A 27,171-nucleotide genomic window follows, 5' to 3' on the forward strand; every position below is an offset into this window, starting at 1 on the left:
GCTGACGTGTTGATCAAATTACAGACTTCACTTGAATTCACACCACACAATTTATGTCACTATGTCATAAACAGTAGCTCCCCTTAAACTGGAACGGCATTAAAAACGTACAAAAGACGAGATGCTAACCAGTTTTTTCCAGACATGCTAGGCTATATGACGGTGTGACATTGTCTCCATGGTTACTAATGGTTAGACGCACCTTCTCCATAATGCAATATTCGATTGCATCTTACTAATCATACTTATAAAGTATATGAACATTAATTTTCTCATCTTATATAAAATGTTTGCAGCAAATCTGCGAATATACTGAGTGCTGACAGTCATTATGATTGATGGTCTTTCCTCATTAAAAGTTAAACATTAAAATTACAATTTTGTTTTGCATCCCTAGGAGAGCGGGGAGAGTGCTAGAAACTACAAAGCAAACAAAAATGGCAACCAAGCAAAGTAGATTCCTCTCACCTCTTGTGACCCAGAGCGCGATATGAGCAGATCGAACGGGATGGCGGCGACTATATCAATCAGGAACCAGCCCTTGAAATAATGCTGCGCGATGCGGCCCGGGTGGCTGACCACCTCGTCGTTGTTGTTGACGTAGGTGGTCCTGAAGTTGATGAGGATGTCCACGATGAACATGACGTCCACCACAAGGTCCACCACGTTCAGCGGGTTGCAGGTGTAGCCGCAAGAGCCTCCATCATCTTCTGTCTCGTTGAGAAGGAAGGCGGCAGAGTAGGGGGTGAAGATGGCCGTGTAGATGACCAGCAGCAGGATGACCCAGTCCCAGACGGCCTTGAAGGGGCTGTAGTGGAGGATCGTCCACTTGTGGATGCGTGGGGCCTGGAGCTTGTACTCAGGCAACACGTCGGCGCCGAGGGACAACACCTGCAGGTGTAAAAGCTGTTTTTATCAGTTTATTGACTGTTTCGTCACAGTTTAAAGTCCTTGATTAAGGCAGATAATTTAAAGGGTTTCAAGTTAATAACAATTAAGAAGAAAAGATACAAGCAAACAGCACCGGTTGTATCACATCCGGTCACATGATATTTCTTTAAGGATGATTTATTAGGCTTCCTGTTCTATAGATTATACAACTTTTTTTTTGCTCAAAATCCTTCTTTGACATTCTTAAAATATCTTAATCTGCTCAGTACTGCCTGCTTCGAGCTCCTTTCAGAATGAGCTGTTTTAGGGCCTCTTGTTACTTTAAATCCAAATAAGCTGCTGCTGGCCACGGCCGCCAACTCAATGTTTACATTTACATTGTCACATGTGAAAATGGCAGCTAACAAATATGCAATTATACAACTGTACATCTTTGAAATGCAGAAGTGGAGCCTCCTGCACAAGCAGCTAAACTGCACCATGTGGTTTCTGGATGGTAAGTCAACAACAAAACATTTGTCTTTTCCAGCAGCCATTGTACAGCGCATACAGATGTAAAACCAGCTGGCCAAACGTGCTGCAGCTCAGCTTGGCTTGCTAGGTAGCAGCGGAGTGCCAGTTGATTGTGACTTAATCGGGAGGTTTTTGAAATGCCTCATTTTCCAGACACCAAAAAACACCAACTTATCACTAAACAACACCTAAGTGTTTTTTTTAGTGCTTGGGTTGTTTTTAGCAGCAATAGAGACCCAAATGGAAATACAAAAACGTCTCCATTAAAGATGACCTATTAGGATTCCTTAAACAGGTTATGATTGGTCTAGGGGCTAAACAAAACACCTTCATTTCATTCTTTGCACAAAATCATTCTTAGTTAATGAGATTTTGAATATTTTGAGCTTCTTTCAGAATGAGCTGTTTTTGGGCCGCTTGTCACTTTAAGTAAAATAAGCTGCTGCAGACCACAACCCCAACTCAATGTTTACACTCGCACGTGAAAATGACTGGAAACAGATGCTCAAACATACAACCAAACATCTTTGAAAAGCAGAAGTGGAGCCTCTTGCACAACCAACAAAAATGCAGCAAATGGTTTTTAAATGGTAAGTCAACAACAAAACGTTTGTCTTTTCCAGCAGCCATTGTACAGCGATAAAACCAGCTGACCAGATGTTCTGGAGCTCCGCTGGGGTTGCTAGGCAACGGGCTGGAGCTCCGGTGGGGTTGACTTATTATGCAAAATGTGGCTTTTGCATAATAGGTCCACTTTAATAACACAGTCAGTCAGGAGTGAGTGAGATCCAACTGACCGGTACGACGAGATCCTCGGCGGCCCGGTTCTCATCCTGCCGCTGATAACAGGAACAAACCTGCATCGCCTTCCAGCAGAAAGCTTTCAGTTCACCAGCAGAAATCAGTCCCCACACTGTTCCCTCACCTGCCTGAGTGCAATGTTTTAACCCTCCCTCCCCGTTTTTGTGCTGGACATGTGACAACTCCAGCCAGCGTTTTGGTCAATCGTGGACCCGGGTAAGTGCTGGTATCGACTGGGTTCCCATATGGAGAACTGAGATTTGCTTCATAAAAACAGTGAAGTTGGGTTTGTTTGGAAATTATAAGTGCAGATGAGAAAAGTTTCTTGTTGATCCACCGTTTCTCTCGTCTTCATTCAGGCAAGGACAAGTAGGAGCAGAAACAGCTGGATTTGTGCAACAAGCACAGCTGCAGAGTCTCCTTAACCCACTTTCACCAAATGTTTTGGGACAAGCATCATCGAACTGCACTTTGCTGTGGCTTGCAAAAATAATTTATACCCCTTGAACTCTTTTTTTTGATGTCTGCCACACTGCAATGACAAACTTTAACCAAGTTTATTTAAGCAATAAATCAATTAACTGCATGATAAATCAAAACTATTAATGATCAACATAAAAACTTCTTAAAACAAAGAAATAAAAAATAAATCAAATGTACAATAACCAAAAGCCTGGGAAAGGGGTTACATTTAGGACTGTTGCAATAAATCAATTAGTAGCATCAGAAATCAATAATTTCTGCACAACTTGTAGTGTTCCTTGTCAAAGTATTTGGACTTTCCCACCTGAGCTGCGGATCTCTGCATCTCCTCCAACGACACAAAGAGCCTCAGAGCTTTAAAACGTCTCCATGGTTTCTCTGCTGTTTTTCTAGGGCTTGGCAATAAATCAATTTTTATCAATTTGGGATTTGAAGATTAAATTTTTGGAAAATCTGGATTTTTTTTTGTTTCTTCACCAATGCACTCCTTGGGTTTCCATGGTAACAAGTGATGTCAGCGCCAAAAGCGGCCATTTTGCTTTACAGCTTCTGTTTATTTTGACTCTACGATGAAATTTATGGCTCAGGCCTCAGGATTTTTTTTTTGTTATGAGAATAAAGTCCTAAAAATTACAAGAATAAAGTTAAAATACGAGAAGAACAAAATAGTAATTTTATGAGAACTCCAACACAAAAAATAACAAAATAAATAGATAAAACCAGGAATGTTGAGTGTTTAGTGAAGTTATGCTTTTGTTTTAGTTTTACAGATAATATTTAATGCTTAAAGTGGTTTTTCTAATTAAAAACGGCTTTTGCCTTGTAATTTAAATTTGTTTTTATGGTAAAATTACAACTATATTCTCATAATTAAACAAAAATTCTCACAGCTTGGACCTAATACTTTCTCATACAACTAACAGAACTAACAACTGAAATAAAAAACACTTTTTTGTAATTTCTGACTTTTTTTTTTTAAAGAAAGCGTGAAAAAAATATGATACAGTATGAAAAAAATCTTTTTTTATTTGTTCTTCTGGGCTCTTTACACCTGGATTAAATTGCATAGAAACATTGTACATTTACTGTTTTACACTGGATTTTATTTAGAGGTTTCAACTTAAATGGGGGTGAATACACATGCACACCACACTTGTAAGACTATTATTGTAAGAGAGTTGCTTTCTTTTGCTCCAGCTCCATAAATCTTTACACAAATCCAGTGGGAAAAGGCAGAGATCCTCACATGCAACATGAGCGCTCACTCTGATGACAATATAAACACGCGAGGAAAGGTTCACTCATCCAAAAAATGTTATGCTATTGACTTTGTGCACCACTATGTTTCATAATGGAGAGCAGGGAACAGGTTTGCATGCAATGCATCATGTTAGTTTAAGCAAAGTTTATGAAACTATTCAGTGAAATATCCAACATGTGTCGTTTTTAGAAGATATACAGACATATTTTTGTCTGTATATCAAATTCTGAGTGAAATGACGATCAACTTATTTGGTCGGTTTATCTTTTTTAAGTGAACGTAAAGTAAATAAGCTGCAGATTCTGTCAACAGTGTTTACAAAAACCTGTTTTAACAGAATCGAGCTGTAAAATTCAACACTGACTGCGTTAGAGAAGGTCAAAGAGAAGGCAAACAAGTACAGGGCACAGAAGAAATGGCAACAATCAAACAGGAGTTTGGAGCCAGCGAAGATAAAACCCTAAAAAAGTACTCACGGGTTGAAGTTTCTGCTTAAAGCTCATGATGGCGCACACCAGAGTGGAAAAAAGGACAAAACCAAGAAGGTGTTTTTAAAAAGAGAGAGGTAGGAAGTTCTGTGTTTGTGTCCGACTTCTCTCTGTTGCCTCGCTCTTCCTCCCCGTTCAGAGCCCTGCCCTCGCCCAGAGATCCGCGTGCTGCATAAAAAAAAAAATCCACCGACTCCCTGAATCTCACTGGCATTTAAAAACCGATAACTGGGCTAAAAACCAACAAGACCTGCTCAACAAGCGAACCTTTGAGCTTTCTGTTTAACGATCTGCCTGGGAAATAACTATATAAACATTTACATGAGGGATTCTTTTTTTTATGTATTGTACTGCGATCAATAAAACATCAATAGCTGGCTGTTACAGTTAAATAACCCAGAAACAAGGTTATGTTTAACAGTGACATGCCTTCTGGCAGTTTTTAAATGCCATCCGCACTGCAAAAACACAAAATATAACCAAGTATTTTTGTCTAGTTTCTACTGCAAATATTGTAGTACACTTAAAATACGACAAAACTAACTTAAAATTAACTTCTAGTCAAGATATAGGAGCTTGTTTTTAGTAAATAATTCCTTGATATTGATGAAAAAGTAAATTATTTCACTTATAACAAAACAATTTTCCCATATTCTAAAGTAGAACAGGAAAATACCGTAAGATGCATTTAACATTTGAATCTGTAATATTTTAAAACAGAATAAAGTACACTGCAAAAACACAAAATCTCAACAAACTTTTGTCTAGATTATACTGAAAATATCTGATTACACTTGAAATAAGATAAAACCAACTTGCAAGTAACTTTTCAGCAAGAAACATGAGCTTATGTTAAGTGATGGATTTCTTAATATTGACTAGAAAAAATACAATAACTTTGGAAAAATGTGTTTATAAGTGGAACTAGTACTTTTTAAAATCAATTAAGGAAATATTTACAGAAAACACGCTTATATTTCTTGCTGAAAAGTTACTCATAAATTAGTTTTGTCTTATTTCAAGTGTATTAAGACATTTTCTCTAGAAACTAAACTAAAAATACTTGAACATTTTGTGTTTTTGCAGTCTAGAAACCTGGTCAATTATTCTTAACATTTCAGAATCATATGACTAAACTCAAATATGATTTTAAACTAAACAATAAGAAAGCATCCCACTTTTAAAAAGTGATATCTAGCATTGTTTAAATGTGGAAATCACATAATTCACCTGTTCTGTAAGCAACAGTCAGGCTTTTAATATAATCTCATTATTAAGAGTGTTTTAGAAGTAAAAAAAAACAAAGAACATCACAGAAAGAACTGGTAATATAAAAATCCAAATCAATTTGAAATACTGATTTCTCCTAATTGCACTCTTGCACTGTTGCAACCCTGCTTAAAGCCAGAGGGCGCCACAAAAGCACGGATTTTCTCACACACGCTTGGTTTACTCTTAACTCGTCTTTAACGAGCCAAAGCTCAATCAGTCACACTATGTGATTTCCACAGACAAATCAATATGGACAAAAATCAATGATCACTTTCATTTCTCTTTCTTTATTTTTGAGAAGGTGTCAAGTCAAAATTCAATCAGAGAAATTTATTTACAAAACAAAAACACAAGTAAGAGCAGAAAGATGCTTAAAAAAAAACTAGCGAAAAGTGGAAAATAATAATAATCCAATCATTTCTCCTTTGAAAAACTAACCAAAAACCTTTTCTTTTTTTTATAACTCAGAATCAACCTTTCTCTGGGAATTCATAAAAACAACATTGTAAAAAACATGAAGGCTGGTTCTGGGGTGCAGCTTTGCAGCGAGTACGAACACCCGCTGACCTCCATTTCCATTAGCTGCAGAGGCCAAGGTCAACGGCAGCATCAAGCCTCTGAATGCCGCTCGATAGCCTCACAGCAGCGGCCCTTTTCTCTTTTTTTCCCCCCTCGCTTTCATAACTGCATCTCACCAGGACCCCGTTTTACTCCCACGGACAGTCAGTGATCCCCGCACACCCTCCCACTCTCCACATGCAGCCTCACAGACTCAGCACCCATCCTCCTCGCTTCGCAACGCCTTCCTGCCACGAGCACGGACAAAACACACCTGATACAAGAGCTTTTTGTAAGAAACTACCATATAATGGCTAAGAAAACTTTTTTTTTCTCCAGTGTTGCTAAAATCTGTAGGCAACCGATGTGCATAACTAAAGAAAACAACAGAAATGTAAAGACACTTTTAAGGAAAACAGAAAATCAACTGTATTTGTTAAAAATGCATCTTTGCAAAGCTAGATTCAGATATTTACTGTGACGGTATCAAGTTAAACACATAATCTATAAAAACTACAATAACTGTCCAGTAGTACACTGCAAAAACACAAAATCTTATCAAGTATTTTTACCTAATTTCTAGTGTAAATAATTTAGTACACCTGAGATAATTCAGACCTGATTCACAAGTAACTTCAGAAAATATAATTCCTTAATATTGATGAAAAAACAACATTACTTACAGATTATTTCAGTTTTCTCCCATGTTAAAAGTGAAATAATCTATCAGTGAAACTAGTAATTTTTCCATCAATATTAAGGAATCATTTACTCAAAACAAGCTCCTATATCTTCATAAAAAGTTACTTGTTTGTTTGTTTTATCTAATTTAAAAATATTTGCACAAGAAATATCTTTAAATATATTTTAAAGTATAGAGAAAATACTTTGAAGTGTTGTGTTTTTGCAGTAAAAACCTGGTTATTATTCCTGAAAAGAGTTTAATTTCTGTAATGGCAAGAAAAAATGTTAACAAAAACAGGAAAAAAAACTATCTTTGTGTTTATTCACACTATATGCTGGTGTAATCTTCATTTCAATGAATTAAAAGTTCTGATATAAATTTATAAAATAAAATTATGTAGTGATTTAAAGGGGTTCTTCAAATATATACTGCAAAAACATAAAATCTTACCAAGTAAACATATAACCTATAAAACTATTCATAAGTAGTGAAAATTGTCCAGACGTTCAATGCAAAAACACAAAATCTTCAAGCATTTTTTGCGTTGTTTCTAGTATAAATATATTAGTACACTTGAAATAAGACAAAACTAACTTACAAGTAACTTTTTCAGCCAAATATAGCAGCTTATTTTAAGTAAATAATTTCTTAATACTTATGAAAAAGTGCTAGTACATGTCTTGTTATAAGTGAAATAATCTGCCAGTGAAATTTAACTTTTTTTTAATCAATATTAAAAAATAGGGGTGGGTAAAATAATTGAAGAATCGATGCATCGCAATAATTTCACGCAAAATTCATAATCGATTAGGGGGCTCCTCAGAATCGATTCACCTCCTGGCACGTTGGGGGTGCTGCGAGTTTGGTTACTGTGCTGAGCACCTGAGCGCATAACAACAATCATGGCGAGCAGCTGTAGAAAGCTAACTCCGTCAACTTTTAAGTCAGATGTTTGGGCTCATTTTGCTTTCCCATCTAAATCTGGAACTCACAAAGTCGACAAAAGCAAGGTGGTATGTAAGCTGTGCCAGAGAGAATTAAAGTACTGCAGTAACACGACAAACCTGCGCAACCACTTAACCAGATACCACGCAGATGCGCTACAAAAACCCAAAGCACAACCGGTTGACTCCAAACAGACACAAATCGACAAATCATTCATCTCTAAACTTCCGCCAAGCTCTGCCCGCGCACAAAAAATCACAAAGTCTGTAGCTGTGTTTATTTGCAAGAACCTACGACCGTACAGTGTTGTTGAAAACAAGGGTTTTAAGAATATGCTAAAGATACTCGAACCACGCTACACAATACCAACACGTAAATGCATGACAGAAGTCGCTGTGCCGTCACTGTATACAGAGGTGAAGACAGCCGTTTTGGAGTCGTTAAAGTCGGCCGAAAGAGTTGCTCTGACGCGTGATGGCTGGACCTCGAGAGCGACCGACCCCTACTAACCATCACTTCTCATTTCATATCGAACGAGTGGGAATTGGTGTCAAATGTGCTTCAGACCAGGCCCCTTCATGGAAGTCATACTTTGTTGTCATGCCAAGCTAAAAGGTACCTTTGCATCCCAGGCAGTAGTGTACCTGCTGAAAGGATCTTTTCCACAGCAGGTGACATAGTCACAGCCCAGAGAAGTGCAATGAAGGCTGAGCATGTGGATCAGCTGCTTTTTTTGAACAAGAATCTCCACGTGCCCACTTAGTGGGCACGTGGAGATTAACTAAAGCCCACTTTAGTTAATTTAGTTGTATATATTGTTATTATTATTATTATGTGTTTGCTTATTTATACTGTATATATTTGACCTTTTGCACGGGAGCTGCAATGGAAATTTCGTTGAATTCTGTTCAATGACAATAAATGCTATCTATCTATCTATCTATCTATCTATCTATCTATCTATCTATCTATCTATCTATCTATCTATCTATCTATCTATCTATCTATCTATCTATCTATCTATCTATCTATCTATCTATCTATCTATCTATCTATCTATCTATCTATCTATCTATCTATCTATCTATCTATCTATCTATCTATCTATCTATCTATCTATCTATCTATCTATCTATCTATCTATCTATCTATCTATCTATCTATCTATCTATCTATCTATCTATCTATCTATCTATCTATCTATCTATCTATCTATCTATCTATCTATCTATCTATCTATCTATCTATCTATCTATCTATCTATCTATCTATCTATCTATCTATCTATCTATCTATCTATCTATCTATCTATCTATCTATCTATCTATCTATCTATCTATCTATCTATCTATCTATCTATCTATCTATCTAATCTATCTATCTATCTATCTATCTATCTATCTATCTATCTATCTATCTATCTATCTATCTATCTATCTATCTATCTATCTATCTATCTATCTATCTATCTATCTATCTATCTATCTATCTATCTATCTATCTATCTATCTATCTATCTATCTATCTATCTATCTATCTATCTATCTATCTATCTATCTATCTATCTATCTATCTTAGTCTGTAACCAGAAATGAAGAACTGTACTGTTACAGTACAATTCTTTATTTCTGGCTACAGTACTATAGTTCAGTTCAAGATATGTTCAAAAATTAGAGGTTAATCACTACATGTTCAAAAGCTAAGAATGTTTACAAGCACTAAACTTTTTCAGTGCAATTCAGTTGAATACAACCCTATGATTTGTGTTTAAATCTGCACTAATATACACAGATGTTATTGAAATGCATTTTTATTTATATTAGACTTTCAAGAGACAAGCTATGCCTAATTTTATTTTACATGCACTTTATTTTTTATTGTTTATTAAGAACAGTTTTCTACTTTAAGCACATTGCAGAAAGAAATTTGTTTCTTTGCTCAGAAATGTGATGTTACAGAAGTTTGTATAAAAATAAATATTTTAAAAATGTCAACATTATCTTAAATCATTTGTGTCTTCACAACTTTAAATCAATATCGAATCAAATCGAATCGCAACAGCGATAATCGCAATCGAATCGAATCGTGAGGTTCCTAACAATACCCAGCCCTATTAAAAAACCTCCTACAGCTTCATGAAAAGCTACACATAAGTTAGTTTTGTCTTATTTCAAGTGTACTAATATATTTTCACCTGGAACTAGACAAAAATATTTGATAAAATTGTAGGTTTTTCAAGTGTTTTCTAAAAGCTACCACCCTGATGGAATATATTTCTTCCTAAGGAGTGTGAAACTTCAGGAAGTCAGTGTGTGGTCTGTCAGCAAGCGACCTCCTTGAGACATTTTGATGTAATAAACAATTCAACAGCCCTCATAACAAACCAGACAAACGGGCACAGCTGAGCCGAGCTAACGGCAGAGAAACACTTTTTAATCAAGACGTTAGCAGAGTTGAGATAACGAGTCGAACTCTCTGCCAAGCCTTTGAGGAGACCCTCTGTTTGTGCTGTCACTTTTTCCACAGCCACATTGCATCCTGGTTGCGCAGTGAGTCAGAGCCGGCTGTCAATATCACACTCTGGGTGAGGAAGTGAGATCTCACTGCCATCAGCAGCGGCAGCAGCACTCACCCGCAACTCAGGCGCATATGGTGATATCAAAGTGCAAATGGGATGCAAATTCATGAGCAGTTTATGATCAGCAGGTGGATTGTTTGAGATTACAAGAGGAGGAAAAAATAGCTCTAGAGCTGAAACGCTTTATCCAGTAGTTCTAAAAAAAAAAAATCAAAAATCAAAATGAAAGATAGATGTGTTTTACTCAAGTGAACACAGGCTGGGTGTTACTGAATTACCTAATGTTAGTTAATGTGGCATTTTTAAAGGTGACCTTGATCAAGTTAGGACAGGTTTATGGGCGATACAAAACATGTTCATCACATTTTTTTTAGATAAAATCACTCTTATAAATGAGATTTTATTCTGCTCTGTTCAAAACTAGATGTTTTAGGCCCTCCTGTCACTTTAAATCCAAATTAGCTGCTGCTGACCATGCACCCCCTATTCAATGTTTACATGTGAAAATGGCTGCAAACAGTTGCACAATTATACAATTGTACATGTTTGAAAAGCAGAAGTAGAGCCTCCTACACAACCAGCCAGGTATACATAATTTGGGTTGAATTAAAATTACATAATGCTGTTTTTTGGCATTAACAGATTTTCAAGTCCTTAGCGCTTACTGTTGAAATTTTCTAGCAATTTACCTTCTTGGAACCATAAATGTCACCTACTATGCTTCCTTGAACAGTTTATGAGCTACACAAAAGATGTTCGCCACATTTTTTACACAAAATAATTCTTAGTTAATGAGATTTTAATCTGGTTCGGCTGGCCACGCCTCCCCCAACTCAACATTTACTCTCGCACATGAAGATAGCTGCAAACAGATGTGCAATTATACAACCGTACATCTTTGAAAAGCAGAAGTGGAGCCTCCTGTACATCCAACATAAATACAGAAAGGGGGTTCTGGATGGTTAAGTCAACAACAAAACACTTGTCTGTTCCAGCAGCCATTGTACAACGCATACAGCACTACAACCAGCTGACAAACCTGCTGGAGCTCAACTAGGGTTACTAGGCAACAGGCGGAATTCCGCTGGGGTTGCTAGGTAACGGGCAGGGCTTCTCTGGGATTACTAGGTGAGGGTCAGTGCCTGCTGATTTGTGAAGTTCCATTCAGGAGTTTTTTTTAAACTGCTTGTTTTCCAAACTCCAAAAAACATTAATTTACTGCCAAAAAAGGTCTGAGTGTTTTATTTTAAACGCTTTGATTGCTTGTAGATGCAGCTGAGACCCAGTGATCCTAAACAAAACCTCAGTTTGTCTGTGGCTACAGGAGAAAAAAAGTGAAGGTTTTGCAAGTTCATTTATTAGTAGTTCCACTTTAAATCAGATTTAACAATTTTCTTTTCTCATAATTTAGTATTTTTTTTCTCAGTGTTGCCCTTCCTGTGTTGTCAGGAAGGGTGTGCATCAGTACAGCTTGGTGTGATAACAAGAAGCTGAATTTGTTCTGTAGAGAACATTAATCTAGTTACACCTTAGGTGAGATGATTATTTCACACACTTCCCCTGTGACTGCTGATGTTTTTAGGCATGTTCAGAAAACCAGAGGAGTATATAGACAAAAAAGTCCCAACTAATCATCAGCAGAAATGATTATTATTTAACAAACCAAAGTGAAACTGAAGAATATGATTGTCAACAGAAAATGCTCTTTGGAAAAACTAAAAAGAACCAAATTTGAAAAGGTAATCAGTTTCTGAATAGCTAAAAATCTTTGGACAAAAATAGATCAATGCATGGTACCTAAAGCAACTAGAGCTGCAGCTAACAATTATTTTAGTAATCAATTATTATGATTATTCTGATATCGATTAGTCAGATTTTAAAACACACATATTCTGCAGATTTTTCATTTAACCATTTAAGTCTTTTTATACATTAGCATTTCATCAAAATATGCAAATAAACAAATAATTCTATTATTTTTTTAAATAAGAAAACAAACATTTAATTGCTTAAAATGCAATAACAGCACTTCTTTAGTGAACTTAGGAAAAAATGCAGCTGCCGCTAAAAAAATACTTCTAACATTAACACATGTAACGCTCGGCTCAGCTCTTTCTACTTGATATAAGATATAATAAAACTTTGTAGGCTGATCTGTTGGCTATTTTTTATTATTATTGCGTTTATTTGATAGGGACAGACACACATCGACATAGACAAGCTGAGCAGAACAGTAGTCCCATGTTTGTGTCATAGTGCAATATTCGCAGCGCTTGTCCCTAGATGGGCTTTATAAACAGTACCTCTTAAAATTTAAGTGGTAATCATTTAACATAATGTTGTGCTATTATTTTTTTGATTAACCAGTTAATGATTGGATAAAAAAACGGGCTTAATAGAATAATTTTTTTCTACTGAATTTGTAACGGATGAAGACAGTTCAAGACAGGACATATTTACAGTCAAATATTTTCTGTATCCTAAGTTCAAAATGTTTATATTTTTTATATTTCTTTATTTGATTACTACTGAAAATGTTATTTCAGCAAACCCTCCAGTTAACAATTAATCGATTACTAAATCAGTTGACAATTATTTCAATGATTAACAAGAAACAAAAACATATCAGTTCTCCTTTTCTGTGTTTTCTAAACAAAAAGAAGAGAGATCTCACCTGTGTGACCTGAGTGACCTTTTCAGTGACATTCTGGGTTCGGTCTTTGACCTTGCTGGGTGCAATGATTTCGATCTCAGTAGGCGAGGGCGGTCTGAGTCGGTCTGAGCCGAAGGTGAGGGTGACCTGCGGGATGCGTCCGATGGTTCTGTGTCTAATAAGATCTGAGTCAGAGGTGGAGTTCAAAGCACTGGGCTTCAGATCTGCAGTGAGAAACAAACATCAGCAAAGACAACAAAGAAATAAAACTATGAAAGGTAATGTCATTTATTTTTATCAATAACAGTTTTGACCTACTATGTTTCCTTAACAGGTTAGGAAAGTTTATGGGCCACACGAAACATTTTCATTACATTTTTTGCACAAAATCATTCTTAGATAATGAGAATTTAGTCTGCTCAGTTTCAGAATGAGCTGTTTTAAGGCCTCCTGTCACTTTAAATCCAAATAAATTGCTCCCCAACTCAACATCTACTCTAATTAGATGCAAACAGATGCTCAGTTATACAACTGTACATCTTTAAAAAGCAGAAGTGGAGCCTCCTGCACAATCAACAAAAATGCAACAGGTGTTTTTTTTAGAATCCAGCAAGTGGTTTCTCAATAGTAAGTAAACAACAAAACACTTTAATGCAAAAACAAAAAAACCTTAACAAGTATTTGTAGTCGAGTTTAGTGCAAATATCTTAGTACATTTGAAATAAGACAAAACAAACTTTTTCAGCAAGATATAGGAGCTTGTTTTAAGTCAATAATTACTTAATATTGATGAAAAAAGTACTGTTCCACTGACACATAATTTCACTTGGAACATGAGAAATAATTTGCCGATGGAACTAACACTTTTTCATAAACATTACGGAATTACTGACTTGAAAAAATCTTCTATATCTTGCTGATAAGTTACTTTTATCTTATTTCAAGTGTACTAAGATATCTGCACTAGAAATTAAACTAAAAACACTTAGTAAAATTTTGTGTTTTTGTCTTTTCCTGCAGCCATTGTACTGAGCATACAGCAGTGAAACCAGCTGACTAAATGTGCTGGAACTCAGCTTGGGTTGCTAGGTGACGGGCGGAATTCTGCTGGGGTTGCTAGGTAACAAGCTGGGCTTTTCTGGGGTTGCTAGGTGAGGGTCAGTGCCTGCAGATTTGTGATGTTACTTTAATAAACATTAATTTATTGCCAAAAACTGGCTAATACGGTCGTCTTTAGTAGATCTGTCAGCTCCCTTTCTGGTACTCACTGCTGTGAGTTTGGGTTTCCCCGGGTCGACTGTTCCACTCCGCTTTCATGCCGTCAATGTCATCCAGAGACGAGGCCCGCCTCAGGCTGCGGACGCTCTCATTGGAGCAGCTTCGAGGTAGCGGCCCCCTGGTGAAGGAGATGCTGGGGTCCAGCCGCTCTGTCAGCAACGAGCGCCGTTTGGTGAAGGACTGAGCAGCAGGCGAGGGGGGATCCAGGTCCTGTTCGATTAAAGCCTCCGTCTCAGACTGCATGCAGCTCTCCTTCGAAGGGATCCGAAACTCCTTCAGAGGGACTTCCTCACTGCGCGGCTGTAGATGAGTTATAATATAAACCATTACAAAGGAGAAGATAATTTTACAGTCATTTCATCCTTTAAACAAAGGCAGCGTGAGCAGCTCATTTCATGTTAGCTGCAAATTAATGATCAACAAAGTTAAACAAAAACAAAACAAATAATCCAAATGCATTTGATATTTAGGACTGCAACTAACTAGCTTTGTGGCAATAATTTAAATTATGATAAATCAATCATTTTCATTTACATGATTTATTGTTTCTCATCTTTCTCTCTTTCTACCAAAACCTGGATGACGAAAGTCTTCAATTTGGTGCATTTTTCTCAACTCACCCTTTTTTTAAGGACAATTTTGTTTACTTCATAATTCATTTTATTTGTTGTTTCTGTTAGCAACGCACCGATATGAACATTTAGACCAATATCAATATCTGATATTAATATTGCTATTTTTGGCCCATAACCTATATTTCCTGATATTACATATATTTCTCTAAAACAACAACCAGAGACAAACAGCAACAAGATGGAAATAACATTGGTTGCTAATATCGGCCCGATAAATAAAACCGGGACGATACCGATGTTGGTGCCGATATATAGTGAATTCCTAGTTTCTGTTTTATTTGTTAGAGTTGTTTTTGAACCATAATAAGTGAAACACTGACCAACATTTGGATGTGTAATGATGGAACTTGGCAAAATGTAAAGTTTAATGGGCTTCTCTGTTGTTCTAAGACTTTGTATTTGTGATTAATTGATTTGGGTTTGTTAAAATGTCTTTCAGTTCCAGTGTTAAATGTTCATTAGAATGTAAAGTTTCCTCTTTGAGAAAATGTTCTTGCATTATTACGCCATTACAATAACATTACTTGAAAATGTTCTCAAAACAACAATATTATCATTTATCGCAATAACTTCTGGCACAATTTATCGTCCAGTAAAAATTGCTGTCGCAACAAGCCTACAACTACTATTTTAATATTCAGTTATTTGTTTTTGTGAATACTTTATTGATTTTATAGATTACCAACATAAAAAATACACTTATAAGAGAAACACAAACAAAATAACGTGATATTGCAAAGTATGCCTATAAAATACATACAAGGTGCATACAGAGAGTTTATCAGGCTAAATACTGGTTGACAAATATAAAATACACTTTCTTGGTTAGTCAAGGTACAGTAAATCTTATTTTCTCCAAGTGGAGCACATTTCCTAATTATCTCAACCACATTTGAAAAGAAAGGTATAGTAATAAATTATTTTATTGATTATTCTGACAATAGGATGAAACAAATTGGCACATTGTGCAGATTTTACATTTAAGCCTTTCTATACAGTATTAGAAGTACATTAAATGGTCCAAATAAGTAATTAATTTTCTTTGTTAAATAAGAAAATAAACATTTTATTGCACAAAATGCAATAACACCGCATTTCTTTAGTGAATGCTTTATTGATTGTGGCAAAAGATGCATCTGCAGTTAAAAATGCTAACAATATGCAAAAAGATCAGCCATTTCTGATTGACTTATCAATACAGTGTAGGGATAATCTGTTGATTATTTTTTGGATTAACCAATTAATTATAGAATTTTAACTGGGAGAATCTAAAACTGCCACTTGTGTGGAACATAAATATAATTAAGTTGTATTATTATTATTACTTTAAAGGCAAAATGTATGTATTTTTGAACAGTTTTGACTTAATTTCTGCTTTTAGTATGTTGTTCCTTCACCAAATGACCTCTTTTGAGTCTGTATGCTCTAGTTAACGATTAACTTTACAAAATATTACATATATTGGATAAAACAATTATTTTTAGTCCACCGTTTTGGCACATTTAACTAGAAAGAGCAGCTTGGATTCTAAACACACCAACATATTTGTTAGAACTCAAAATATAATGTATTTATATGGAGTAAGATAACTGTCAAAAATGTGTGCGCGTGAATCTAATATTATTCAGATCTTTTTTGTTGCAAAAATGGGTGAAAATAGAGTCACTACCATGTCAGCTATGTTTTGTTGGCCCACTACAGTGCCAGTGTCATGAAGAGATACTGTCAGGAAGTCTCTTCCAACAAGTTTACATCTTCAGAGGCCAAAGAAAGACTAAACAGAAGTGGAGGAATATTTTTCAGTAGAGAAATATAAACCGAGGCACGACAAAGGTTGCAAACTGATATGAAAAAGTATTTGTCCGCTAATAACTTCTTCTTTGTTTGCTGTTTTCTCACAAAATCAGTCATCAGGTATTCATACAAACAGGAAATGACTCGCATTACTCTGGAGGAATTGTTTTAAATTAGAAATGATAATGATAATGAGAGAACATTAATGGGAGCTTGGACACTCTCCTCTCACTCTCCAAGCCTGTTTTATTACCAATGCTGTGGGAGCAACAGCAGCTGTGTATACACAAAAAAAGAAATCAATAAATGTAAACTAGTCATTGCAGAAACCAACCTTAAAGGAAATGTTTTGTATGTATTTTTTCTGTGCAAGTCAGACTAGACATTGAAAGAAGGATATTAGATATTTTTTCAATTATAAACTACTTTTGGTAGTTCTGCATTGTGTGCCATAAATATCTCACCCGCAGGTAATCCACCACCACCCCTTCACACTGATCTTTGGCCAGTGACGGCCTTCGCAGAGAGCGAAGTTCTGGTATTCTCATCTTCAGCCGGCGGTTCTGACCTGCAAGGGGAAAGATTTACAACTTCAGATACAGATACAAATGTCTGAATATTAATATTACTTTATTATTTTTGCTTGAAAAAGGGATCTCTTAAAATAAATATTTGCTTTTCTACCTTGTAGGGATCTGATAAGCGGCCATTTTCTTAAAAACATGAGTTTTCTCTTATGTTAACAGGACCGACAGTCTTTTCACAACATAAAGAGCTAACGTTTTCATAATATGCTTTATTTAAAAAACATTACATTTTAACATTATTTTGTGTTAGCTGTGTTAAATACCGACTGATTGCCACATTATTAAACTTGCTGTTGTGGATACTATCTATCATGTTACAATTTTTCTCCGCTTTTCTGTAATTTAATTCTCACCTCCGCGGCACATCAGTAATTTCAGGTTGAGAAGTTGAAACTCGGCTTTTCAACTTGAAAGTTTCAAAGTGAAACTTAAGAACTTTGTCGAGTGCTTATATTTCAAAACAGAACCGCATAAAGAGCATTTAGCATCCCACACCGGACTCCTTCTGGACCTCTGGGATGCGCCGCCATCTTGAATTCTGTATCAACGGCTGCGCTTAAGGGTGACCACCGGCGCCCTCTGCTGGATGGCAGCCAAACTACAACACTAACACGGTCTACGCGAGGGATGTCAACACTTTTTGCACAGAGTCAAAATTCCAAATTTGAAAGTATTCAGGACCCAAATCTTTCTCCCACCCTCAAATAAAAAAAACGGAAAAAAGTTGTTTTTTTCCCCTATTTGTCTGAAAAACAATAAATAAAACATGTAATTTTACCTTTGCCATAATGTTTACAATTATTTATTTTTTGGGGCTTATCATTTTCCATTTTTTAAAGTCTATAAAATGTTTTTAGTATTTTCTTCAACAATCTTTGATGTATTTAAACAAGTCTAATAAAATGCCCAAATGCATTTTTGAGAAAAAAACTCGGATGCTTGAGGCACAACTTTGGGAATAAAAAGAGTAACTAAAGAAAAAAAATTGGTGTTGTACTTAGCATTTTCCGGTTAAGAATATATAAACTTGCCATAAATAAATTGAATTACAAGCAGTCTCTGAGGGCCAAATTTGCATCATTCTTGAACTGAGATGAGGGGTCACACAAAATGAATTAAAATAATAATAATTGGCCCATGGGCCGCACTTTGTAAACCCCTGTACTAAGCCGACCTTATTAGATAATCCAATGTAGCTCATTTTAATCTAATAAACCATTAATTGACAATTAATTATAAGTCAAATAATTGTTTGCATCTCTACTACCTTGTCAAAGTTTAAAAACTACAGGCGTCACTCCACATAGTCATGATTAATAACTAAAGACAGATTTTCATTTATAACAAAATGGTATAGTTTTTAAATCTCAAAGTGGATTTACAGTAAAGCCATCCTTGAGTGACTTTCTGCCTTAAGCCTGACTTCTTGAGTGAAGGATCGACGAGCTCCTGGAAGTCGAGGATGAACATTATCACACGGCCTTCCTCGTTTTTGACAGGTACGATATCCACTCGGCAGGGTCGGCAAATCCCTGCAAACAAAGAAGAGTTTTAAAAATATATATATTTATAATGAGAAGGGGGCACCCAGATTTGAACTGGGGACCTCTTGATCTGCAGTCAAATGCTCTACCACTGAGCTATACCCCCTACATACAGGTAACCACTGAAGTCTGCGGAAAAAATCAAGAAAGGAAGATAAAGGGCAGGTTTAAATCAGTCTGATCTAAAAATAGAAATATAAAAAAATCACACAGATCCGATACTGGACCACGCATGCAAACAGATTGTCTGCGTCTGTTCAACAAGCCAGGGTTCAGCCCAGAGATTAGAAATGGAAAGTCAGTTTCACTTCTGAATCATGTTGCATTCACTTGTTCCCTCATTTCCCCTCTTGATCAGCCTGGGAGCGCAGCGGGAAGCAGGAGACAAAACAAATAGATGCTTAGTGGATTTGAGCTGGCACAATGAACTCATTTCCATGACAACAACACACCAGACCGCACGCCTCACGACTAAATGCCGAAAGGAGAACACTGGGCAAAAGTTTGAGTCATCCCTAAGTCACAAAGAGACGATTTATTCCAGCTTCTGTAGCTGATTTTATAAAAACATTGGACACGGCTTAATGGGCAGAAAACCTTTTAAAAACTATTTTGTCATGCAGCTATTACAAGCTTCAAAGTATTTTACCAGGATCTAATATTATAGACCAGGGATGTCAAACTCATTTTCATTTTGGGCCATATCAAGATTATGAATGTTCTTAAAGAGCCGGTTGTGCAAGAATATATTGATAAAACCCAATTAAATTACTTAAGCCCATGTTTTTCATCATTTTTTGTGGAAAATATGCCTTACTGTGAAAAACTATGGGGATCTGTTGATTTTAAATACACATTTATATTAGTGTGGTCAATCGATTAAAAAGTTGAAACAGGTTAATGCTGTAATAGATCACAATTAATCATAATTAATCACACTGCAATTAATCACAATTAATCATAATTAATAATAATTAATCATGCTGTATTTAATAACAGTTAATTATAATTACTTATGATTAAACGGGCAGTAATTAATCATGATTAACTATTAATCATGATTAACTATAATAACACTATTTAATTGTGATTAATTATAACTATTAAAGATAAATCATGCTGTAATTAATCACAATGAATCATAATTAATCATGATTGATCAAGATTAACCACACTAATAGTGATTAATCACATTAATCATGATTAATCACAATGCCTAACTTTGTAAGCTTGAAATATAAATATGTTCACAGTTATTCTGTGTATATATAAATACAAACACAGTCGGAATGCAAAATGTTGCATTCCGACAAGTTAAAATTCAAGCAATTAATCATTTTTTATAGTAGAAAGCAGGTAATGTCGTCTCTCAATACTTAAAAACAACTAAGGGAACATTTCTCTGCCACATATGCATAAAAGTAATAGGGAACAACTGACACATAAGATATATTTTAATTTTTAGTTCTTGGGCGCTACACTCCTTTCTGATGATGCCCTGGGCAACTGCCCACACAGCCAATAAAATAAAACAACCCTATATACACGTTTTTCAAAACAATGTTTTATTGTCTGAAGATGATCATTTTCCCAGGTTTTTATATTCAGGAGGGTTTAAAGGAAGACACTTTTTAAAGGTTTATTTAGAAACATCACTCTCCATTACTTTCTTGTGGAACCTACATATATATAAAATTTTTATTTGTGCATTGGGATTTATATTTATGTCTTGATTGAAGAAGATCGCTCAGTATTCTTTTCTACTCTAGCCCACTCTTAAATTATTTTTTAAACCTGTTCAATTGTAATCTGTTTGATGTGTTTTTTTTATTAGATGTTGTTCTTAACTTCTTTGTATGGGTTTTGATTTGAGTTGTTTCTAACTGAAAGGTGCTACATAAATAAAGTTGTCTTTCCTTGCCTTTCTATGACCTGAACATGACTATCTGAGAAGCCAGTGGAGTGACCAACAAGTTTTAAGAGGGAGCTATGGGCCCCTTTGGTCTCCCTTTTGGGAGCATCACTGGATGTGGGGCTCACTTCTATATTTTCAAGCAAACAGTAACAAAAAATGTTAGTAAGATAAAAAATGTGTCTTACAAAGAAGATATGCTGGAAGTCTTCTAAGTTTGGTTTTGTTTACAGAGAACCTGCAGGATTTTACTGTATTTGTTCATTTTAGTGATGCAGATAGAGTCATCTCTGTAACTTTGGGCCTTTAAACATTTTATTAAGATTGTTTACTTTTTTGAGGCCTCCTTCTGACTCAGTTCATTCCCTTTTTGTTTCCCGTTCCTCACCTTCCTTGGAGTAATAGAGGATCTCCACTTTGTGCTCCTCGGACCCAAGCAGGGCCTGCGCTAACTGGGCCAGGGCGCTCTTCATGGTGCCAGGACCAACCAAGAACTGGCAGGTACAGGGCTGCTGCATGATCTCGGCCCGGGTGAAGCCGAACATCTGGCAGAAACCTTCATTGCAGTAAATGATCCCACAGTTCTTCATCTGAGCATTGGCAATCAGAAACTTGCGATCTGGAAAGGCAAGACAGGGGTCAAACAAGGTCACGGTTATTCTTAGAAATAGCACAAACAGTCACAACAGAAACGTCTACAGATAGGGTGTGATTTAATCAGCCTAGAGGTCAGGGTGGATTAATTTTCCAGTATGGCTTTTCAATTATCTGTTTCTCCTCATCTTCAGCTGACAATAAGCTAAAGTGGAGCTGACGCCGTCCGGTTTTCCATGGCGCTAACGCTATTAGCGTCCCAGTTTCTCCCAGGGGATTTAACAAGAAGCAGGTGGCCACTTTAATTTAAACACTATTGGGTAACATTTTTTCTCGGGTAATGTGTTTAAACCTTTTTAGCCTTTTTGTCCAAATTTTTTTATTACATAAAGTTGTTTTCTTATTTGTCCATCTTATCTGAGTCTTGTTATGGCAACAAGTTGAACCAATTTCATTTGTGTTAAAAATCTTTATTGTCTCAATTTACAGCAAAACTCAAATATAATTTTGTTATTTAATGTGATAGATGTTTTTATTTTGTTTATTCATAACTATGCATGTCACAATAAATCATATAAATGTTATTTGCATGATAAATTATAGAAACTCAATAATTTCCATTTGCATGGTTTATTGGTTTTATCTTTTCTCTCTTTCTACCAAAAATTGGATGAAAAAATGTTCAGTCCAGTGCTTTGGTCTCAACTAGCCGTTTTTTGAAGGATAATTTTGCTTACAGAGACATTTTTCATTTTATTTGATGTTTCTATTTATGTATTTTGGATATTTGAAATGTCCTCCAGTCCCAGTGTTAAATATTCAATAGAATTTAATCCTATCTGATTATTAATTGGTTAACACGTTCTCAACAGAATGTGTTCTTCCATTATAATCCTAGTACTAATATAATACTTGAAAATGGTCCCAAAACAATAATATTACCATTTATTGCAATAACTTAAATGCTGAACTTTGTTTCTTCTTTTTAATCTCTGCCTATAATGTAGAGATCTCTATTCCTTAATTTTCCTTTAAAGCACTTTAAAATTACCAAGCGCATGAATGGAAATATATGGGGTTAAAACAATTAATTGTGTTTAATCGTTTATTGAAATAATTGATTAATTAGGCAATTGATTAATCGTTAACTGGAGAATAAAAAGAGGTCTTTTGAACGCACAAAACACTCAGAGCAGTGATTAGGATAAGATGAAAAAATCCTTTGCCAGGCTTCACCTGGTTCAAATTTAATTTAAAAAATCTAATATTAAACACTTTTGCTATCTGATTATTAATCGGTTAATAATCAAAAGATCAGTCCTACATTATTTAAGTTAAGTCAAGCAGAATGGATAGATTTTTTTACGTTAATAAAAGTATTTTTTAAGTATCCTTTTCTGCAAAATATTAACTAAAGGAATGCTACGTTACTGCATTTAAGTAATAAAATATTTTATTTACAAAAGGAATTGTTCATTTGAATCTTTTAATGTATTTCTAATATTGTATAAAAAAAATTCTTTAGTTGTTTTAATGAAAAATCTGAATAATGTGGCAATTTTTTTATCCAATTAATAGATTAATCATCAGAATAATAGCTGGAATAATCAATTACTACAGTATGTCAAATAATCAGATAAACTTGGTTTGCCTTGTCAGTTGTTAAAGCAGACACAAATATTTAAACAAATTAGTCGGAATAGGGAAGTAATCTAATCGACCTAACTGCAGCTACAGTGCAAGCATTTTTCTTTACGTTTTCTACCTCCCCACATCTCTGTATGCACAAACCCCCTGCTGTGTCTCTTCGGCAGTAAATGACCCCTTCCTGGAGAGGTCACACAACATCATTGATTATCTCCTTCCCTCAGCGAAAAACAGCTGCAGAACTCTTTCAGCTGCTGCAAAACTTGTCAAACTCTTAAAGCTAGAGCTGAAGTGATTCATCAGATTAATCGCAATTAATCAATTATTGAAGTAATTGTCAACTAGCAATCAATTAGCTGGAGTACACAGACTGAAAAAAGGCCATTTGTTGAGAAAAACAACACAGTGAGAGCAGTAGTTAAATCAAAACTGTACAAATTCTTTACATTTTGTGTTTAAGATTAAAAAAAAAGCTTTATAAATAAGTTGAAACCCAAATTCAAGTGGTTTAAATTTAGCTGCACTCAGTTCAAATTCAGTGAAAATCTATTAATCATCCTTTGCTAGTTGGTTAATCCCAAAAAAAAAAAAAATCAATGTTAAGTCAAGCAGAAAGACATTGAGTTTCACTATTTGTTTTTTCTCCGAAGAGTTTTTGCGACAGTAGGCAGACAGGAAAGAGGGCAAGATATGCGGCAAAGGTCGCCGGGACCGGGAGTCGAACCCGCGACGTCGCGTCGAGGACTAACCCCCTGCGCCACCACAGCACGCCCCAAGTTTCACATTTTTAAATCAGAAGTATTTTTAATAGCTGAAGATGCAGGCTTTGCTACAAATGATTGAGAGCTCACTAAAGGAAGATGCTACTGCATTTTAGGGAATAAAAATTTTATTTTATTATTTATAAAGGAATTGAATTAATTATTAGAAAAACTCTGATTGTTCGATTAATCGGCAAAAATAATCAGTCGATTAATCAATATCTCAAATAATCGGTTGCAAGCAGTTCAAATTATCAAGTGCACACTAAGGGAATGTTATTGCATTTTAGACAATGAATTCTTTATTTTCTGATTTAAAAAAGGGGTTGAATGTACATTTTCAATGTATTTTTAATATTTTATAAAAAAGGCTTAGGTGTAAAATCTGCTAAATGTGCCAATTTCTTGTACAATTGTTCGATTAATCATCAAAACTAATTGATTAGTCAACATTTGAAATAATCAGTTATCAAGTGCACACTAAAGAAATGCTATGTTATTGCATTATAGACAATAAAATGTTCATTTTCTGATTTAAAAAGAAATTGAATTTACATTTCTAATGTATTTATAATACGGCTAAAGTGGAAAATATTCAGAATGTATCAATTTCTTATCCGATTAATCGATTAATCATCAAAAAAAATAATTGTTCGTTGCAGCTCTAGTTGTTCAAACATAAACAATATCCAACTCTTATTAGTTACTGTCACCCATCTCGCTCACAACGCAGCAATAAAATGTTGCACGAAGATAAATTGGGGCAGGACTCTACAAGGGCAGCTAATAAAGGAGTTAAATGAACTCATGGAAGAGTACATAAATAAACTCAGCGGCTTCAAACTGCCTCTCTTATCACAGCTTTGGTGGAGCCAGCTGTTCGCTGCCCACACGGATGAGAGCAGAGGAGGGGGAGTTTTCTCTTTAAAGTAAACGTCTGAGCTACTCTGGTGGAAAGCACATCCTGTCCAGTGTCATTATCTGGGGCTCACACCGATCGTCACGGCGTTGCTAAGCAGCACCACTGTTGCACGTGCGCTCACCTGGCCGTGCACATGCGCACGCACTTTTAGGGACACAGTTCAGGCATTACATAATAGACTTTTCCCTCAAAAGGAGCCTCCAAGTCTCAGACATGACCAAAGGCAGAGAGTGGGAGGAAAAACTGACGGATACTTTGGATTTAAGCTAGAATTTAAAAATATAAGAACAGACTAAATGTGGGGTTCAGGTTTACTTTACATGCAACATCTGTACTTTTCCAAAATCCTGGATGTAGGGGAAGATGTTCGGTTGTCTCTCCAAGAGAGAACATGTGAAAGAATGGAAAATGGGGCATTATGAGAGAGACAGGGGAGCAGATATAGTACCTTGTGGTGTATAGACACTTTATATTTGGATTTTCAGTGCAAAAACAGCTGTAAATACAGACAATTAACTAAAATTAATTATTCAGTCATCGTTTTGCGGCGCCCCCTGTAGCAGCGCCCCTATAGTGCATACTCACTTTGTGCGCTACTACACGCAGGTGTAATTAAACTGCAGCATAAAAGACACGTCCGTTAAAAAAAAGGGAACAATCTCTCACCTGCCAGGCAATAAAATTAAAAAATCAGCCGAATGAAAACAAAAATGTGCAACAAATGGAGAATTTCATGCTAAACAAGTTTGTGAAGGATTAATTTTATTTATACAGCTTTTAATTTAATTTTATCTTTTTAGAAAAGCACAACAGGCTTGCAGAACATTATTACGGGTGCTTCATTTAAGTCAGTTTTCTTCAGGAGATTAATATATTTTATTTGCACTTACTTCGTTCGTCGAATTTCTTGATGATTGTGTCCAAATATGTGTTCTGGAGCGCAACATGACCGCGTCTTACAGGCATGTTGACGCATGAACTTCACCCGTTTAAAATAACCACGCACATTAAAAAACAAAACAAACAGCAGGGGTTTAAAAAAAATTAAATAAAAAAATGTGTTCAGTTCGAAGTTAATAAACAAGCAGGTTCTGGTGCGATGGAAGAGGATGGAGAAGAGGGCTGGTTACCCCGGCGATGGCAGATGCAGGATGTCAGAGGGGGAAAAACCTGAAAAAGTTCACTTTAATACTGTAGCAGTCAGGTTGGACACAACCTGCAAATAAACACCAGGATCGTTCAGAAGAAACGAGGAAACCTGTTGACGGAGAAAGTTGCCAGTTTGGGTTTTAATCCAACTCAGGTTTGAATGCTGCGCGATAAGGATGCAGAGGAAGAGGAGGAAGATCCCGTTTTCCAGTTTAACTGATCCACTCCTCTTCCCTGTCACCCCCAAGTTGCACAGAAGTGACTCTGAGCGGAAACTCTCGTTTGGCCTTCAAAATAAAACTCTCTGCCTCTTACTGGCCAAAATGTTACCAAAATTTAATTGAATAATTTTTCTGTTGTGTTATTTAATCATTCTGAAACATTTTAACTGTTAAGGTTTAAAAACATCCCTATGTATTTATGTGCTGCTAATGTGTATTATTTTGTATGTGATAGACTAACACAAGCAGAAATTGTAAACTGCAAAAACAAAATCTTACAAAGTATTTCTGTCTAGTTTGAAGTAAGAATAAAAAACAACTCACAAGTACGTTTTTAGTAAAATATAGGAGCTTCTTTTGAGGAAACAATTCCTTAAATTAATTTTTAAAAATTCTAGGTCCAGTTGTAAATTCTTTTGTACTTTGACACGGAAAAAAAAGTCTTTGTTTTTAGAGAAATAATCTGCCAGTGGAGCTAGTACTTTTTCATTAATATTATTAAGGAATTATCCACTTGAAACAAGCTCCTATATTTTTGCAGAAAAGTTAGTTGTGAGAATTTTTTGTCTTATTTCTAGTGTACTGAAATTTTAGCACTAAAAACTATATTAAAATATTTGGTACGATTTTGTGTTTTTGCAGTATAGATGCTTTTCCAAACATTTTCCAAACAAAATCAACCTGAGGTAATAATTTCCAGAAGCATATTTCCACATCTTGAAATTGACAGTTGTCACATTCTTCTATCCAAACCAGCTCATTTAGGTTTGGACTTTGACTAGGCCAAAGTCTTTAGCCTAGTCAAAGTCCAAACCTAAATGAGCTGGTGCGACTGGGCTGCAACTTTTGGCTCCCGCTGCTCCAACACACCTCAATTACCTGAGAAGTCAATACTTTGCCATTTTTCATAATCTAATTAGGGGTGGGCAATATGGACTTAGAATTTTATTGTGATATTTTGTGGTACAATTGTGATTATGATTTTAAAAAACTATTTAT

The 27,171-nt window shown here is 35.6% G+C and overlaps 1 protein-coding gene and 1 non-coding gene across 3 annotated transcripts in view; both read right to left on the reverse strand.

Moving 5' to 3' along the window:
• kcnh6a (potassium voltage-gated channel, subfamily H (eag-related), member 6a) overlaps positions 1 to 26,166 on the reverse strand; it is a 37,464-nt gene extending 11,298 nt beyond the window's left edge. For both annotated transcript variants that reach the window (XM_028041328.1, XM_028041327.1), the window contains exons 1-7: positions 25,693 to 26,166; positions 21,267 to 21,497; positions 18,805 to 18,954; positions 17,300 to 17,403; positions 14,397 to 14,706; positions 13,150 to 13,352; positions 469 to 891 (exon numbers count right to left, since the gene is read on the reverse strand). In XM_028041328.1, coding sequence (XP_027897129.1) covers positions 469 to 891; positions 13,150 to 13,352; positions 14,397 to 14,706; positions 17,300 to 17,403; positions 18,805 to 18,954; positions 21,267 to 21,497; positions 25,693 to 25,768 — 1,497 coding nt within the window. In that variant the 5' untranslated portion in view covers positions 25,769 to 26,166. The remainder of the gene's footprint in view (positions 1 to 468; positions 892 to 13,149; positions 13,353 to 14,396; positions 14,707 to 17,299; positions 17,404 to 18,804; positions 18,955 to 21,266; positions 21,498 to 25,692) is intronic.
• On the reverse strand, positions 19,001 to 19,072 carry trnac-gca (transfer RNA cysteine (anticodon GCA)). Its single transcript has one exon. It is a non-coding gene; the product is annotated as a tRNA-Cys (tRNA).
• Positions 26,167 to 27,171: the final 1,005 nt, after the last annotated feature.

The sequence above is a fragment of the Xiphophorus couchianus genome, chromosome 16 (genome assembly GCF_001444195.1).
Source record: "Xiphophorus couchianus chromosome 16, X_couchianus-1.0, whole genome shotgun sequence".
NCBI lineage: Eukaryota > Metazoa > Chordata > Actinopteri > Cyprinodontiformes > Poeciliidae > Xiphophorus > Xiphophorus couchianus.